Source organism: Lepidochelys kempii, chromosome 3 (assembly GCF_965140285.1).
Source record: "Lepidochelys kempii isolate rLepKem1 chromosome 3, rLepKem1.hap1, whole genome shotgun sequence".
In the NCBI taxonomy this organism is placed as follows: Eukaryota; Metazoa; Chordata; order Testudines; family Cheloniidae; genus Lepidochelys; species Lepidochelys kempii.
Genome location: NC_136382.1, coordinates 45,943,898 through 45,960,042, shown reverse-complemented (window position 1 = coordinate 45,960,042; position 16,145 = coordinate 45,943,898). Strand labels below are relative to the sequence as shown.

General features: G+C 42.6%; 2 protein-coding genes across 6 annotated transcripts in view; one reads left to right on the top strand and one right to left on the bottom strand.

Annotated features, from left to right (window-relative positions):
- Window positions 1-16,145, bottom strand: part of MCPH1 (microcephalin 1) — a 231,812-nt gene that overhangs the window by 107,534 nt on the left and 108,133 nt on the right. The window lies entirely within an intron of this gene.
- Window positions 1-16,145, top strand: part of ANGPT2 (angiopoietin 2) — a 71,217-nt gene that overhangs the window by 53,686 nt on the left and 1,386 nt on the right. For both annotated transcript variants that reach the window (XM_073336234.2, XM_073336233.2), the window contains exons 6-8: window positions 1,178-1,279; window positions 1,847-2,013; window positions 14,417-14,547. In XM_073336234.2, the coding sequence (XP_073192335.1) occupies window positions 1,178-1,279; window positions 1,847-2,013; window positions 14,417-14,547 (400 nt within the window). The remainder of the gene's footprint in view (window positions 1-1,177; window positions 1,280-1,846; window positions 2,014-14,416; window positions 14,548-16,145) is intronic.

The window sequence follows — 16,145 nt, the reverse complement described above, 5'->3', positions numbered from 1 at the left end:
TCTGCATTGTGCAAGGCATTTTAAAAATCTAAATTGTTTTAAAATCAATGTGTCCTTTTAACTAAATTTTTTTTTTTTTCTGAGAAACCATAAAAATAAAACAAATATTTTGTTTGAGAGTTGCTTAAACAATTTTTGCACAAGAGCAATTCCTTACAAGCCGGTTTATAAATTGAAGCAAACAAGACTTCCAAATAGAAATTCTTACTTACATGTAAGTGCAATAAATGATGTAAAAAAGCAAAGTCATAAAATGAGCATGTGCACAGTGGTGGCCATTAAAAAATACTTACATACACTTGGAATAGGAAATATATGTACTTACAGTATCTTGCACAACAAAGTGTTTAATATTTAGTAAATATTGACATTTTAAAATAATCCATGTAAACATATATTTGTATAAATTAGGTGCAATGCAAAGTCAACTTGTGGAACTTGTTGCCATGGGATGTTATGAAGGCCAAAACTAGAACTGGGTTCAAAAGAGAATTAGATAAGATCATGGAGTTTTCTCCCACTGTTAGCACACTAGTACATATTTCTTGTAAAAATGGTATTTTGACAGTCCCCTGCACCTACGCAGGCCCCCAATGACTTCAGCTGGTGTCCAGCCATGTGGGGTAAATTAAAGAGTTGAAGTCTTTTTTTGCTATTTTTAGCCCTGTAGTGCAAGCCCTGTGACACCAAGCCAGGCTCTGAGACTTGCTGCTGTCGGTCTTTTTTTTTTTTTTTTTTTTTTTTTTTGCAGTGTAGACATTCCCAATGAGGATTCCATATTCTGGGGCCCCATGCCGCTGCAGATTTGGCAGTATTATCTTAACTGGCTCTGCCTACTGTACACTTACAGCAGTAACTATAGCTAAGGCACATCAGGGAAGGATTTAATTCTGATGCACCAAACTACAACAACATAAAACCAATATACAGTAAGTACAGTATTTCAGAAACATTCAATATCATTTCAATATCATTAATTACAATTTTAATTAGAATACAAGCTATTCAAAACAGCTCAGCTTCATAGGTGTTAGCAAACCTGGCATGCTCTGCTAGGCAAACAAAAGACAACCGTAGTTTTACTGTATACTGTGCTATATAAAATATATATGCAATATGTGTCAATTGACATGTGAGTACCTGCATTTATGCAATCACACACTCTTCTTATTGACAGACATACTGTGATATGGAAAGCAGTGGAGGGGGGTGGACAGTTATTCAGCAGCGTAAAGATGGCAGTGTGGACTTTCACCGGACATGGAAAGAGTACAAGATGGTAAGAGCCACACTCTTTTGAAGCTTTAAATCTAATTTATTATTTTTCTGATAATCTCTGAAATCTACACAGACAATCATAAAAGAATATTAATCAGTTACTTAAAGTTGTATTGCCTAAACAGGTTCTAAAGTTGCATTTTAGTTCTTAAATGAAAAATTGTGCTTTCATTTGGGAAATGTCAGAGTAATATAAACTGTTTGCCTAAGCAGAGACTTGCAAGTGTGATGTTTGTTTTTACAAAGAAATATAGCATTTTTTCCCCTAAGTCAGCTATTTCATGTTGCGTCCACATCTTTAATTTTCATTAAGTTATTTATATTTGTGTTTCTATTGGCAAATATTCCCCCAATCTAATAAGTCTAATAGTGATACATTTTGTTTAAAGTTCCTAAATTGGTCCCCGCTGAAATCCAAAATTTGAAATACCAAAGACCTAGGATCCTCATATTTGTAGGACACTTTTTGTGTTGACAAAGCAATTACATTTAAAAATTGATGAACTGATTATTTCAAAATCAAAGAAAAACAAATTAAAGTTATTTAAATATACAACTTGGATTACAGGGATTTGGTGATCCTGCTGGGGAGTACTGGCTGGGAAATGAGTTAGTTTCTCAACTGACTAATCAGAAACGCTATGTTCTTAAAATACACCTGAAAGACTGGGAAGGAAATGAGGCATATTCATTGTATGAACATTTCTATCTAGCAAGTGAAGAACTAAAGTACAGGTAAGCAAACAAAGCACTGAATTGAAAAAACAGTCAGCCAGTTATTAATTCCTGTAAATTGTTCAGCTACATAACTTTCTTTTTATATTAATTACAAAGCAGTTGCTCTGAATGCATTTAAAGTATGTCTGCTACTAATTTTCACCTATAGCCTACATAATCTTAGTAGATTTTTAAAATATAGAACAGTATATACCTTTCACCAGTATACAGTAGGTAAATAATACCTTCAGGTCCCTCCTTCCCCTTATAGGCTGCCCAACACACAATATACCTGATATCGCTCGCGTGTGTAGGGGGAGAACCCAACAAGCCCAGAATTGGATGTTGGCACATAGCTCTCAGGGGGCCGTGAAGGGGTGGCCTCCTGAGTGCATTTGTTCTATTCAGGAGATGAAGAGGCAGAAGTAGGCAAATCAGGAATTACATCTAGTGACAGTCCCCACAATCTACACCCATAGACATGCACACTGCAACCACAAGGTTGCAGTAGCAGCTGCAAAGCAGACCCACAGTCTACCATAGTAGGGTTGATTTGTTCTCTTATTTTTGAGAATCAATGCAGCTCCCAGTTGAGTTACTCAAGCTGAATGGTGGGTCCTCGGTTTATCCAAATGGCAAGGGTTTAATTTCTAGTTTCATTGTTCCTCTTATTTTAATAAAACTTTATACCTAGCAGAGTGTTCTCGTAACTTTAGCCTGTATATATTCTGTCCACAGTTACACTTACCCGTATGTTAAAAAAGGAAGTCTTCAGGGGGATCTTTAAAATTCTATTCTTGAATGGAATTAAATGGTCTTGTCTTTAGGGCAAAAGAAGTTACCAGACTAAGGTCAGGAACTACTTTAAAAAAAGAAAGAAAGGAGTCACTGAAACCATGATTCCTATGGATAAATAAGGTCCTGGGGGCTGGATGACAAAGGGGATTGGTAATGCGATAAGGAGCCTTTCACTTTGGGAAACATTGCTTTAGGCGAACTATCTAGAAAAGAGTTGAGACCCATGAGAGGGAGTAGCATGAGGAGGTTTACCGTTCTTTGAGAACCACTGGACAGAATAGCATGAGGAGGCTTATAGTACTGCTGTCCACGCTTTGTCCAGTAGACGAGTTAGGAGACTACAAGGAAGGTCAATTTGACACATTTCATGATACCCAAATTCATATATTTCTAAATGAAAACCTTTATAAAATACAATTTTGCACCCAAAAACTAAACTGTATCCAAGGAGCTCAGAAACCATTAATCAACGAGCTCATTTTTTTCATCAAGGAAAATAAAATTAGAATAGAAAACTTTCGCTATCAAGAGATTACCAAAGGTAAATTGAAATATACTTTGACTTCACCTCAACTCCCATATACAAAGCAGTCCAAAACTGAAAGTTTCTTACCTGTAATTGGAGTTATTCTAGATGGCTCTGCATAGTCACAATTACAGTGTACTGTGCCACCTTGTGGTGCTTTGTGGTAGAACCTCCTCTAGCAGCGTCAGCTAGAGCTCTCATGCTCCCACCATTTCCCTCAGGGTCACTGATGTTCTGTGGGCGAGGCTATGTAGGAGGCGGAGCACTCTCACCACCTTAGTTGCATCCACCGCAAAGCCAGAGACACAGAACAAACAAGGACTCTGACAGAGAGGGGAAGGTGGTGGGAAGTGTGAATATGCAGAGCCCTCTCAAAGAACTCCAATTATGAGCAAGTAACCTTCATTTCTTCTTTGAGTGGCTCTGCATATTGAGAAGCAGTGGTGAAAACTAACTTGGAGGCAGGAACAAAGTCCTAACTGAATAGAGACTGAAGCACCACTTTATCAAATCCAACATCTGCCATATAGGCGAAATCCAAAGGATAATGCTTCGTAATAGTGTGCACTGAAGTCCAGGTTCCAGCTCTGCAAATTTCAGCAGCTGGCACTTGCTTAAGACAAACAAAGGAAGTAGCTAGTGGAATGTGGTTGAATTGAAGCAAATATAGGAACTTTTGCTAGTGTGTAACTTTCATCAATACATTTTATCCATCGAGAGAAGAAGAAATTGTATAATCTATGTAGTTTTTAGCATAAGACACTAACAATCTAGAAGATATATGAAAATTTTACTCTTTTCTAAACAACAAGCAAGGGACCTTCTGGCTTCCAAAGAGTGTAGCAGGACCAATTTCTCCTTATTAGAGTATGGTGGGGGAGAGGGGGTGGCAAATTAACTGTCCGATGTGAAAAAAACCATCAACCACCACTTTAGGTAAGAACTGGAGATCAAGTCTGAAAACTACCTTTGTCCTTATGAAGAGAAGTAAAAGGTGTATAAGCTATAAGAACATTCAGTTCACTCCCTCCCCAAGCCAACGTGATGGCAATAATGAAAGCCATTTTGATAAATAAACAATAGAAAGAACACAGAGCCAAGGGTTGAAAGGGCTACTTCACCAGCATGGCTAACTGAACTATGAAAAAAAAAAATCAATCTAACATCAACTAACGTCAGATGGCTGCCAAATGAACTTTTAACAATGAGTTAGATAATTCCTGAGATTTGAAGTACATTAAGAATTCAGAACACAAGGAACAGAAGCAGACATAAGGGAATCAGATTTTCCCTCATCCATGCCTGAAACCTGGGTCTACTTTAAGAATAACGGCTTCTACAAGACTGTTTTCTAGAGTTACTTAGCATGTCCTGCAAAAACAAAGAACATCACTGCTCAAGAGCAGACAGAGTCAAAGTCCAATTGCCAATGCCGACAGGTGAAGAAATTATGGATCTGTGTGCAAGATTCCTGCCCTCCTGCTGAAACAGCAGGTCTGGAGACAGTGTCAGACACATTAAGACTCCACCAGAGAATTGAAGGAGGAGATCAATAAACCACTGTTGACATAGCCAAGCCAGGGCAATGATAATTATCTTTACCCTGTCCTGGTGTATCTAACCACCTTCTGAATCACTGGAGGGGGGAGCAGGGGGAAGGCATACATCAAGCCCTTTCCCCCCAGTGCAAGCAGGAAAGCATCTTACCAAGATAGTCCCTATCCACTCTGGAACAGAAGAGATCACGCTTTTTGTTGGACCATGTTGCAAACAGCTTCACATCTGGTCAATTCCAGCTGGAGAATATGATAATTGACTGATCTGTTAGGTACCATTTGTGCATATGAAAGCTGTCTTTGATTAGATGATCTGCAACTACATTGTTTCCCCCTGCCAGATATAGGGCCACAGTAAAAATGTTGTGATGGATACACCAATCCCATGGGCTTAAAGCCTCTGCACACAGGAGAGTGGAGTAAGCATTCTCTTGCTTGCTGTTGTAATACATCAGCCATACATTGTCTGTCACAATCCTCCCTTGTAGGTGAGAGAGGAAGTCTGAGGGCCAGATGAACAGCTGTCACTTCCAACACATTGATGTGCAGTGCAGTGCTCTCTCTTGCACATGCCCTTGAACTGTCATAAATGATTCACGTGAGTCCCCCCCACACCTTGTTTGATGCATCTGAAATTACCCTGAGGGATGGCCTTGGGGGAAAGAACTGTACACCTCTGAGCACATTCTCTCTGACTGACCACCATTCTAGGAAAACTATGATGTTCTGAGGCATGGTGATCAATCTATAAAGGCTGTCCCAAACTGGTCTGTAGAGCCGAGACATCCAGTACTACATAGGTTTCATTCCTAGATGTGCAAATGGAGTCATGTAAGTACAGGATGCTATAAAGCAGTGGTTCCCAAACTTGTTCTGCTGCTTGGGCAGGGAAAGCTCCTGGTGGGCCAGGCCGGTTTGTTTACCTGCTGTGTCCGCCGGTTCAGCCAACCGCGGCTCTCACTGACCGCGGTTCGCTGCTGCAGGCCAATGAGGGCTGCTGGAAGCGGCGGTGAGTATGTCCCTCAGCCCACGCTGCTTCCAGCGGCTCCCACTGGCCTGGAGCAGAGAACCGTGGACAATGGGAGCCACGATCGGCCAAACCTGCGGACATGGCTGGTAAACAAACCGTCCAATCCCAGCAGGGGCTTTCCCTGAACAAGCGGCAGAACAAGTTTGGGAACCACTGCTATAGAGCAACAAACAGAACCAAACCCTCCAGATGTACTTGTTCAAGACTATTCAGTCTAGTATTAAGCAAATTCTGTCATCTTTCTTCTGCATCAGAAAGTAACAGGAATAAAAAACCCAAATCCCTCTGGTATTTGCATGACCGCCTCTACTACTCCTATCAGAAGCAATTTTTCAACTTCTGCAAGAAGAATAGCCTCATTGGAAGGGTCCCTGAAGATTTAAAGGTAGAAGAAACTGGGGGGAAGGGTGAGTCTCAAAAGGTATGGCATAGCCCTTTCTACAATCTCTAAAACCCATTGGTCTGATGTAATTTGCCTCCATGCATTGATAAAGTGGGCTAGTCTGTTTTGAAAGAAGAAGCTAGACCGAAACTGATTGGGTGTTCCTTGATTCTTAATTTTCTCATCAAAACTGAAGCTGATTGTTCCACAATGAAGGTGATGACAAGGAAGTGGGCTTTTTAGATTTAGACCTTGGTTTGAAAGGCCTCTTTCTACATTGATTCTGGAAGGCTACAGGTTGCTGGTATTGTTGAAGTCTTTGACTTGACAAAAAATAAAATAATGAAGACTGAGATAGGACTGCCTTTGGTACTAGAAATAAAATAGAGGGCCTTTTCCAAGCAGAGAAAATTAAATCCAGAGAGTGGGCTGTCAATCTCTTGTCCTTTAATTTTTCTAGTAATTTGTCTGCTTTTCACTAAAAAGGCTCTCCCCCCTCCTTGAAAAGGGAGCTCCTTCAACATAAGCCAAATGTCCAGAGCTAGAGAGGAGGAACAAAGCCAAGCTTGCCTCCTGATAGAGCAAATGATAATGTTCTGGCAGCAGGGTCCGAAGTGTCATGTAAGTCTTGTTAAAACAATGTCATCTTTTCCCATAAATGGAACTGTAGTGGGCCATGACTACCTGATAATTCGCCTTTCCTCCCCTTATGAATCAATCTTTTCCCCTCTCCTTATCAGATGGGGTGGAGTGTGATTGTCCAGATGCTGCCCTGTTACTGGCAGCAGCCACCACAGTGAATTAGGTATAGGATTTGTATGAAAACAGGAAAACCCCTCAGATGGTATCTGACACAACTTGTCAACCTTTTTGGAGGCAGGTTGACAAGAGGCAGTAGCAGACCACACATATTTAGCCATCTGTAGCAAACCATCCAAAATGGGTAGAGATAGTCTACTCCTAAAAGTAGCACCAAGGATATCAAACAGCATGGGAGAAGTCTCCTCCACAGGCACTGCAGGCAGATTCAAAGTGGATGCCATACAGTACACCAAATCATGGAAGGGCAAAGTGTTTTCGAAAGAAAAGGAGGCTGAAGCCACTCCCACATGTTCATCTGGTGATAAATCAGGTTCACAGTCTGTTTTCATATGTTCCTGCTCAAAGAGGGCAGCTATCCCCACACATTCTTCCTCAGAAAGCATTTCGGGCATCATGGTCTGAAATGTCAACAGCCCCAGAGAAGTTGGATCAGAAGATCTCTGAACTGTTGGATACTTTGTAGACAAAACTTTACCTCTCCATCCACATGGAGGATAACTGACGAATTCCTGAGGTGGCCCTTAATAAAGCCATCAGTCCCAGGACCGCCAGTCTCCCCAGCAACTCGGATTCAAGAACATGTCTACAGGAGATAGATCAAAGGGTGATACAAAGCAAGCTATAGGTCTTTGCATTCCTCTGTCTCAGGGATTCTCAAACTTCATTGCTCCGCAACCTCCTTCTAACAAAAATTACTACACGACCCCAGAAGGGGGGACTGAAGCCAGAGCCCTCCTGAGCCCATCCAAAGCCCAAACCTCACCACCTCGGGTTGGGGGTCAAAGCCAAAGCCCAAGGGCTTCAGCCCCAGGCGGGGGAGACTGTAACCTGAGCCCCACCACCCAGGGCTGAAGCCCTTGGGCTTCGGCTTTGACCCTGGGCAGTGGGGCTCAGGTTTCAGCTTCCATCCTGGCAAGTCTAACGCCATCCCTGGTGACCCCATTAAAACAGGCTTGCAATCCACTTTGGGGTCCAAACCCACAGTATGAGAACCGCTGCTCTATCTTCCCCCTGGTACTGATCCACGTCTGGATCAGAGAGAAAATGCACCAGAGATGACAATGAATCCAGAGGAAGGTCTGAGTATCCAGCTCTTTGTGGAGACCCTGTACGGGTCTCAGAAAGAGGAAGCATGCCACTTTCTGGCCTCTTCTTCTTAACAATAGATAAAGATGATGATGGATCTTAGAACCAGGGAAGCATGCCTCCTTTTAGAAATCTTGCATTTCACCCTCTGATCTGAAGCATGAACTGGAGCCAAAAAGTGAACTTGGGCTGCACGGTGACAGACCTTTCCAGAACCATGGATGTAGCTGGAACTGACACTGGAACCAAAGCAGGAACTGACAGCAAGTCCAAAGACTTGGACAACATCAGATCCAACATTATACACAAATCCATCTCCATTGCTACTGAAATTGGAGGTGAAACAGGTCTCTGCTCTGGAACCATATCAATCTTGTCAGAGTTGGACAGAATAGATCATTCTGATGCATGGGAAGTGGCACAGCCAACAGTGGCTACTTTGATCCGATGTAGCTTTTTTCAGTGCTACACCACTCAGAATTGAAGGTGCTGATGGCCCCAGTTCTGACACACTGATTGAAACCATCTTCCTGGATCCAGAAGTGGAAGTAGGAATTGACCTTGGTCTTACAGATGAGAGGGATCCATCAGGATCAGAAAGTTGCAAGCCATGAGGTATGGTATTGGTGAGGATGATCGAACTGTCGCTTGACCTCTCTTCCGGAACTAGGGTAGTCAGATCTGACCACGCAGCCCAGGTTTGGACATGTGTAGCCTCAGGAGCTTTACTGAGGAAGCCACAGGAATTGAATCCAGCCCCAACAGGGGTTTCAGTTTCTTGGAACCCTTCAGTCACTGGAACTCACAGGAGCCATGACTGGCCTCTGAGACCTTGGATCTGAGGACTGATCAGATCCAGAGAGTCTAGCCTTGAGAGCTTCCTGGAGAAGGACCTTCAAGTGAGTCTCCCTGTCCTTGCAGACTCTGGGACTAAAGGTTCAGCAAATCAAACATCTGGAAGCTGGGTGTCCTTCTCCCTGGCAGCTGAGCCTCCACATGTGGTCACGTCCTCTGCTTCAATTCCACTATAACCCAAAACGACAGAAAACATTAAATATACTAACAAGCTACCACTACCTTAAGAAGAAAAAGGCTTTGGCTCACAAACAGACTGAAGTTCATATCCATCCATCCATGAGGGGGTGAGGGTGCTGTAGGTGACACTGTTAGTAGGAGGTTCTACCAAAGGCAGCTAGGTACCCCATCAGTGGGAATGTGCAGGGCCACTTGAACTATCAGTAACTTACCCCCATTCCCCCAACAAAAGTTAGATCTTAATGCCTAAATAGTATGTGGTTGTTTCAAATCCAAACCAAATATTTTCTCATCTGGAAACATTTAGACTCTATAGCAGAGATTTTATTTTTAAATTAAGGCACTATAATACTTATAAGGGCAACCTTTGCAAAATGGGTCATTACCCTTGTCCATTTACATTATTAAAAAATAATTACTGCAAACTAAGATGGCTGTCTGCAAATAGATATTTTCTCTTGAAATGCAAGCAAGTATTTGACATGCCATAAAATGCAGTGGTTTAAAGTATATTTTATTTAACATTATATAAAGGATATACATTTTAAAATTATCTGGAAAATATTCAGCACACTGTAATGTTCATGGTATAACAATGATTTCCTTTTACATCAGTAAGTTTTTTAAATGCTTCAAAGAAACAATGTAAGCTGTTCCAGGAAACAAAATGATATACTGATCCACTTAACACAGGAACATATATGGTCAGAACAAGACAAGACTAAGTCATGAGATCTAGTTCTATTCCCACCTCTGACAGACTTGCTGGGTGACTTTGGACATGGCAACTTATTGTCTCAGTTTCTCCATCTATATAACTGGGAGAACTACAGCTATCTATCTGAAAAGGAGACTGTGAATCTTAACCTTAACTTAATGCCTATTAAGTGCTTTGAGACCTTTGTACTTACAATCTCTCTCTCACTTTCTATCCAAATTATCATCATTGGCCAATAATTTATACTTAGGTTTCTAATTTCACATAGTCTACTCTGGGAGATGCTGGTTGCTGGGTACTTTTGGAAATAAGGCCATTGTCACATTTCAGGGTGCAATCCAGGCCAGTGAGAGGTTATGTCACCGCCTGTAACCTCGGTGCCTCATAATGCTCTACTGTTGTAGCTCCCAAACTGGGCTTCTCACAAACAGCCTAACCAGGGTTGCCAACTTTCTGATTGCAGAAAACCTAACACCCTTGCCCTACCCCCTGCATCACTCTTTCTCAGTGGCCCTGTCCCTGCTCACTCCATCTCCCCTCCCTTCGTCACTCGCTCTCCCCCACCCTCACTCACTTTCAGTGGGTTGTGGCAGAGGGTTGGGGTGCAGGAGGGGGTGAGGGCTCCGGCTGGGGGGTGCGGCCAGGAAATGAGGGGCTTGGGAGGGGGTTCCAGGCTGGGGCCAAAGGGTTTGAAGTGCAGGAGGGTGCTCAGGGCTGGGGCAGGGGTGTAGGACGGGGTGTGGGTTGCAGGCTCTGGGAGGAAATTTGGGTGCAGGAGGGCTGGGGGTTGAGGTGCAGGCTCCAGTCAGCGCTTACCTCTCAGGTGGCTCCTGGAAGCGGCCAGCATGTCCCCCTCCGTCTCCTAGGCAGAGGCGCAGCCAGGCAGCTCAGTATGCTGCCCTGTCCCCAGGTGCCACCCCCGCAGTTCCCCTTGGTCAATGGGAGCTGCAAAGATGGCACTTGGAGCGGGGCAGTGAGCAGAGCCTCCCTGGCTGCCCCTGCATCTAGGGGCCGCAGGGACATGCTGGCTGCTTCTATGAATTGCAGGGACCGTGCCTTAGCCCGGCGACACCACCAACTTTAACAGCCCGGTCAGCAGTGCTGACTGGAGCCACCAGGGTTCCTTTTTGACCGGGCGTTCCAGTCGAAAATCAGACGTCTGGCAACTCTAAACCTAACAGCGTGCAGCTCACACATTGAGTGTCTGTGTATAGCTACAGACCTGGCCCAGCAGCAGTGACATCAGCTGCCTGTCAACAACACTCTAGTCACATTCTGGCTTTCGTAGCCTTGGTTACTACCTGCAGGGTGACCCCAACACACTCGTAGTCCTGAATTTTCCCAAAAAAGTGTGTTCTTCACTTTCCAGCCCTCTACTGTACAGTTCAGATATTAGAGGTCTATTGCCTCTGTAAGGGGTCAATATGCAACAGTTTGTTACTTCAACTGTTCAATTTAAACACAAAATTGGATTAGTTTTATTAAAAAATAAAACAAGTTTAACAACAAAGTGATTTTAAGTGAGTACAAGTATAAGGTATTTGAGTCAAATGGTTAAAAGAGAAATAAAGATAAAAAGCTTTTTAGTAGTTAAACATAACTAGCTAGACTTGGTTCAAGATAAAATCCTTACCAGTTTCCCAGCAACATTACTGACTAAATTCTCAGGTCAGGTATGCCTCAGAAATCAAAGGGCTAGTTCCTTGGTCTTCTTAGATGAGAGACTGATATAGTTTGGGGTGCTTTTTGCGCCTCGCTTTTATAGTCCAGTCACCTGTTGAAATGCATTTTCCTGAGGATTACCCCTAAATAAAGTTCATTCCAGCTGTGTGGACGGAGACATGGAGTCTCATGACGAAAACATTTCCATGTTGTTGTTTGCTAAAATTCAGACTGATCTGTTCCTGCCCCTCCTTCATTGCCAAACAATAGTCACTTGACAGATGATTGGCAATCAACTTTGACACCTGGCTAGAGGAGCCAGTTTATCCTGTGTATTTGAGAAACTGGTTTACCCACTCCCCAGACTTGCTGGTAAACACATTGTAATCAATTTCAGTTTATATTCATAACTCTTAATACATGTTTCATATATAACACAAGAATATTGACGATCAGTGTGTTCTTAGATTTTAAATGATACCTCAATAAGACACATTTTGCACAAAGATTATTACAATAATTATGTAGAAAGAAAAGGGGTACTTGTGGCACCTTAGAGACTAACAAATTTATTTGAGCATAAGCTTTCCTGAGCTACAGCTCACTTCATCGGATGCCGGCCACCCTTCCCACAGCCCCCATTGGCCTGGAGCAGCGAACCACGGCCAGTGGGAGCCACGATCGGCCGAACCTGCGGATGCGGCAGGTAAACAAGCCCCTGAACAAGCGACAGACCGGCTTTGAGAACCACTGCTCTATACTACTTGATATGCAAAGGATATAAATCTTTCAGTTTCTAAAAATATAGTAGCAGCCTCACTTGAAAGTTAGAATTGTCATATGACTATGAAGTGCTATATAGCCTGTATCTTTGCTGCAATATTTGAAAATTAAAATCATCACTGTTGCCCATGAATTGATTTGACTTTTTTTTATTCTTAAAAGATTTGCAAAGGAAGAGTCTCTTTGGAAAGTGGGAAGGAAAGGACAGAGAAAATCATCCTTATTATCAATTAAATTTTACCCATCACTGATACACAGTTTTCATATTAGACTGCCACAGCATATTAATACCAGTTATTCCTGAGGACGTTCTGCACCAAAAAATTAAAAATTCTGCACACAATATTTTAAAATTCTGCAAGTTTTATTTGTCAATAAATAAATGCAGAGGCTCCAGCATGGCAGCAGGGAGCACAGGCCACTGGCTGTACGAAGGTGGGAGATCACCCTACTGCCTCCCCACCCCGAGGACACGGACTCAGTGGTGAGGCTGCACCCAACCCTGACACAGCACAAGGCCTGTGCCTTCCCGAGAAACACCCTGGGGCCATGCCTCTCTGCACCAGGTGCAGGGCAGATAGGCTCAACCAGGCAGAATCCACGTATGGAAGGGCTCAGTGTGGGGGATCCAGGTATGGAGTGAGTGGATTCTGTGTGAGACAATCTGGGTGCAGGCAGCTCAGTGGGAGGTCTAGTGGGGGGATCTGGATGCACAGAGGCTCTTGGGGCAGTTTCCAGGTACAGGGTAATGGGACTCTGCAGGGGCTTCCAGGTGAAGGTTGTTGGGGCCCAGCCGAGGGGTCTGGGTTTGGGGGTCTCAGCAGGGGTGGGGGGTGTCTCCATGCTGGGGGAGTGGGGCGTGGTAGGGTGGGAGTGTGGGTGCAGCTAGTTGGCAGTCAGTGGCATGGGGGTCTGGATGTGGGAGCTCAGGGTGGTGCAGGGGGTAGGGCATCAGGGTGGGGGTTTGAGTGCAGGGAGCTCAGTAAGGGTGGTCTGGGTACAGATGTGAGGGTCTGGAAGCAGGGGGTCTGGGTGCAGGGAGGCTCCAGATGCAGGGGTTGAGGTTTAGCAGGGTGGGGTTTCGGTATGGAGGGCTAGGAGGTTCTGGATGTACCAGGTGAGGCTTGGCAGGGATGTCTGGGTATGGGAGGTCTGGATGCATGGGGGTTGTGTGGATGGAGGAAGCAGCTCCCCACACAGTGACCCCCCACACCCATAGGAGTGATGGGGGCAGGAAGCAGGAGAGGATGTTGAGCTTCCTGGTTTCTGAGGGTGGGTCTGACACAGCCCTGGCCACTCCTTGCAGGGGAAGAGGAAGTCCTATTCTCTCCTGCCTCCAGCCCAGTCAGGACTAGCAGCTGTTCCCAGCTCAGGGTAGGAGTATCTGGCTGGGGTATCCCTAGCCCCATGGTGATTTACCTCTCTGCCAGCTGCTCTGGGTGCCTAAAACGTTGTACCTGTGCTGCTAGGGAGTGGTGCATGATTGCTCTTGCAGCGTCCTTTTATGTTCCTGTCAGAAAGTCATTTTTCTGTGGGAAGCAAAGAAATCTGCAGGGGACATGAATTCTGTGCAGGGGCAGTATTCCCCCAGGAGTAAACAGTGTAAGAATAAGGCAGGGAGAAAATTAGGTAAAGGATTTAAAAATCCATTAATAGTATTGCTTGCATTCAATGCACTTTAATATTACAAGTTACTATAGTATTAGTAGTTATTACATAGAGTATATTTCTCAAGGATTATCAATATATACCTCCATATAATCTCCGTTAATTTCACACAGGTGGAACAAACATCTATAAAAGCAGAGGTGATTTTATCTCTTCAGTATAATTTTATGCTGACAGTGTTATTGTTCATACCAACACAATACCCTTCAAACAAAGTTTATAGCCGTACATTAACAAGAGGAGAACCAAACTGTTTAAACAGGATATTTATTACAAAAAATTTCCTCATTACTGTGGAGATCAACTACCATTAGCTTCAATCTAACATTTGTTTTTCCGTTCTGCACTTCTACAGGATCCACCTTAAAGGACTTACTGGGACGGCGGGCAAAATAAGTAGCATCAGCCAACCAGGAAATGATTTTAGCACAAAGGATGCAGACAATGACAAATGTATTTGCAAATGTTCACAAATGCTAACAGGAGGTAGGAATGGTTTTCTGTTTCTCAATCTTCCTATTTTTATTGGCAGTAAAACAGTCCATGAGGTAAATAGATGGTAATTTTGACGTATTAAATCCTGACTAGTGACAAAGTCCAAAACTCACGATTGGAAATGCTAGTTCAGTGAGTTCAAATTTACTATTTTACCGTTTCAGACAGCTCAGCTAAAGTAAAAATGAGAGGAGTTAAAATCGGGGGGGGGGGGGGGGGGGGAGGGGCGGGAAAATAGGCCATCATTCTCTCACAACTGGTGCAACAAGGCATGGTATTGTGAAACTGGTATGAGTGGAAGACAGCACAGTGCGCTTCCAAATAGCATGGGAAAGTAGCCCAATGGTCAAAATGCCCCCAAAACAAATCAGAAATCATCTTTTAAATCAACAAAATAGTTTTTAATTGTTTAATTAGGCACAAGAAATCTCTAGTGTTCCTGTGGGAACTAAGCATTTTATAGGCTCTTTAAAAGCATGACAATTAGAATGTAGTTGTCATGCAAGAATACATTTCAGTAATATAAAACATTACTTTTTTCCATATTTAAATATAATTTGAAGTGAGAATACATTTACTCAAAGCATACCAAAATTATTATGTAGGTGGATAAATTCTGGAACAATTTTGTTCACAGGTTTATTGACATTACATTTTAGATTGTTTCTGTATCTGAAAGCAGGTTTAACTTCCTCTATAATTCTGCAATCCAGTCACACTTTCTGTAATTTAAATGTTGCTTAAGAGATAAAGAGAGTCACACTCAATTTACAAAGCAGTGATCTGCTTTCTGACTGTATAGATTGCAAGTCTGAAGGCAGTTTAAATTTATCCAAAGGGAGAACTGGATTATTGCCTTGGAAAACATAACACTCATATTACCATCAGTATAATAAAAGTGTAAAAATATTGTTTTTATTAATAAAAATAAAGTTTCCCTATTCCTTACTAACAACTCAGGACAACAAGCGAAATTTGAAGAAAAAGATGTGAAACTGAATAAGTTCAACTACTTTTTTCTCATCATTCCTTTATACAGAGTTTCAGTACTGAGGGGCTTAGAAATAATGCACATCTTTACAGACTTTAAGCACTGAAGCAAGCTGAATTCACTGCAAGGGAAGCAATTTTCATTTAAGTAGAAATGTAGGATTTAAAAGTGGAAAATTATATAGTCTTGAGAGAAGGCAGAAGGAAAAAGAGAAAGATACAATATCATGATTATCGTCTTCAAGCCAGATTCTGCCCTTAGATCTGTCACCATCAACCTCTGAAATATGTCGTAAGTTAAGCTTTTGAGGAGTTGATTGAAGCCCTCTCCCTTAACTTACAACCACATCCCATAAAATGCTACAACTCTTACAGCCAAATTTTGTAGTGCCTATTCCTCAAGTATGTTACTCTGCTATATACATTTCAACATGGTTAAAGTTAGCAAGGAGGAGAGACCTGAAGGCACACAATTGAAAACTAGGTATTTTAATATTCCTATATTTTTTCTAGTTTCAGGACCAGGACGCTGTAAGGTATTTGTATATACAATTTTGAAAACTACACTGATAATTTCATTATTTCAGATCTTTGTTTGT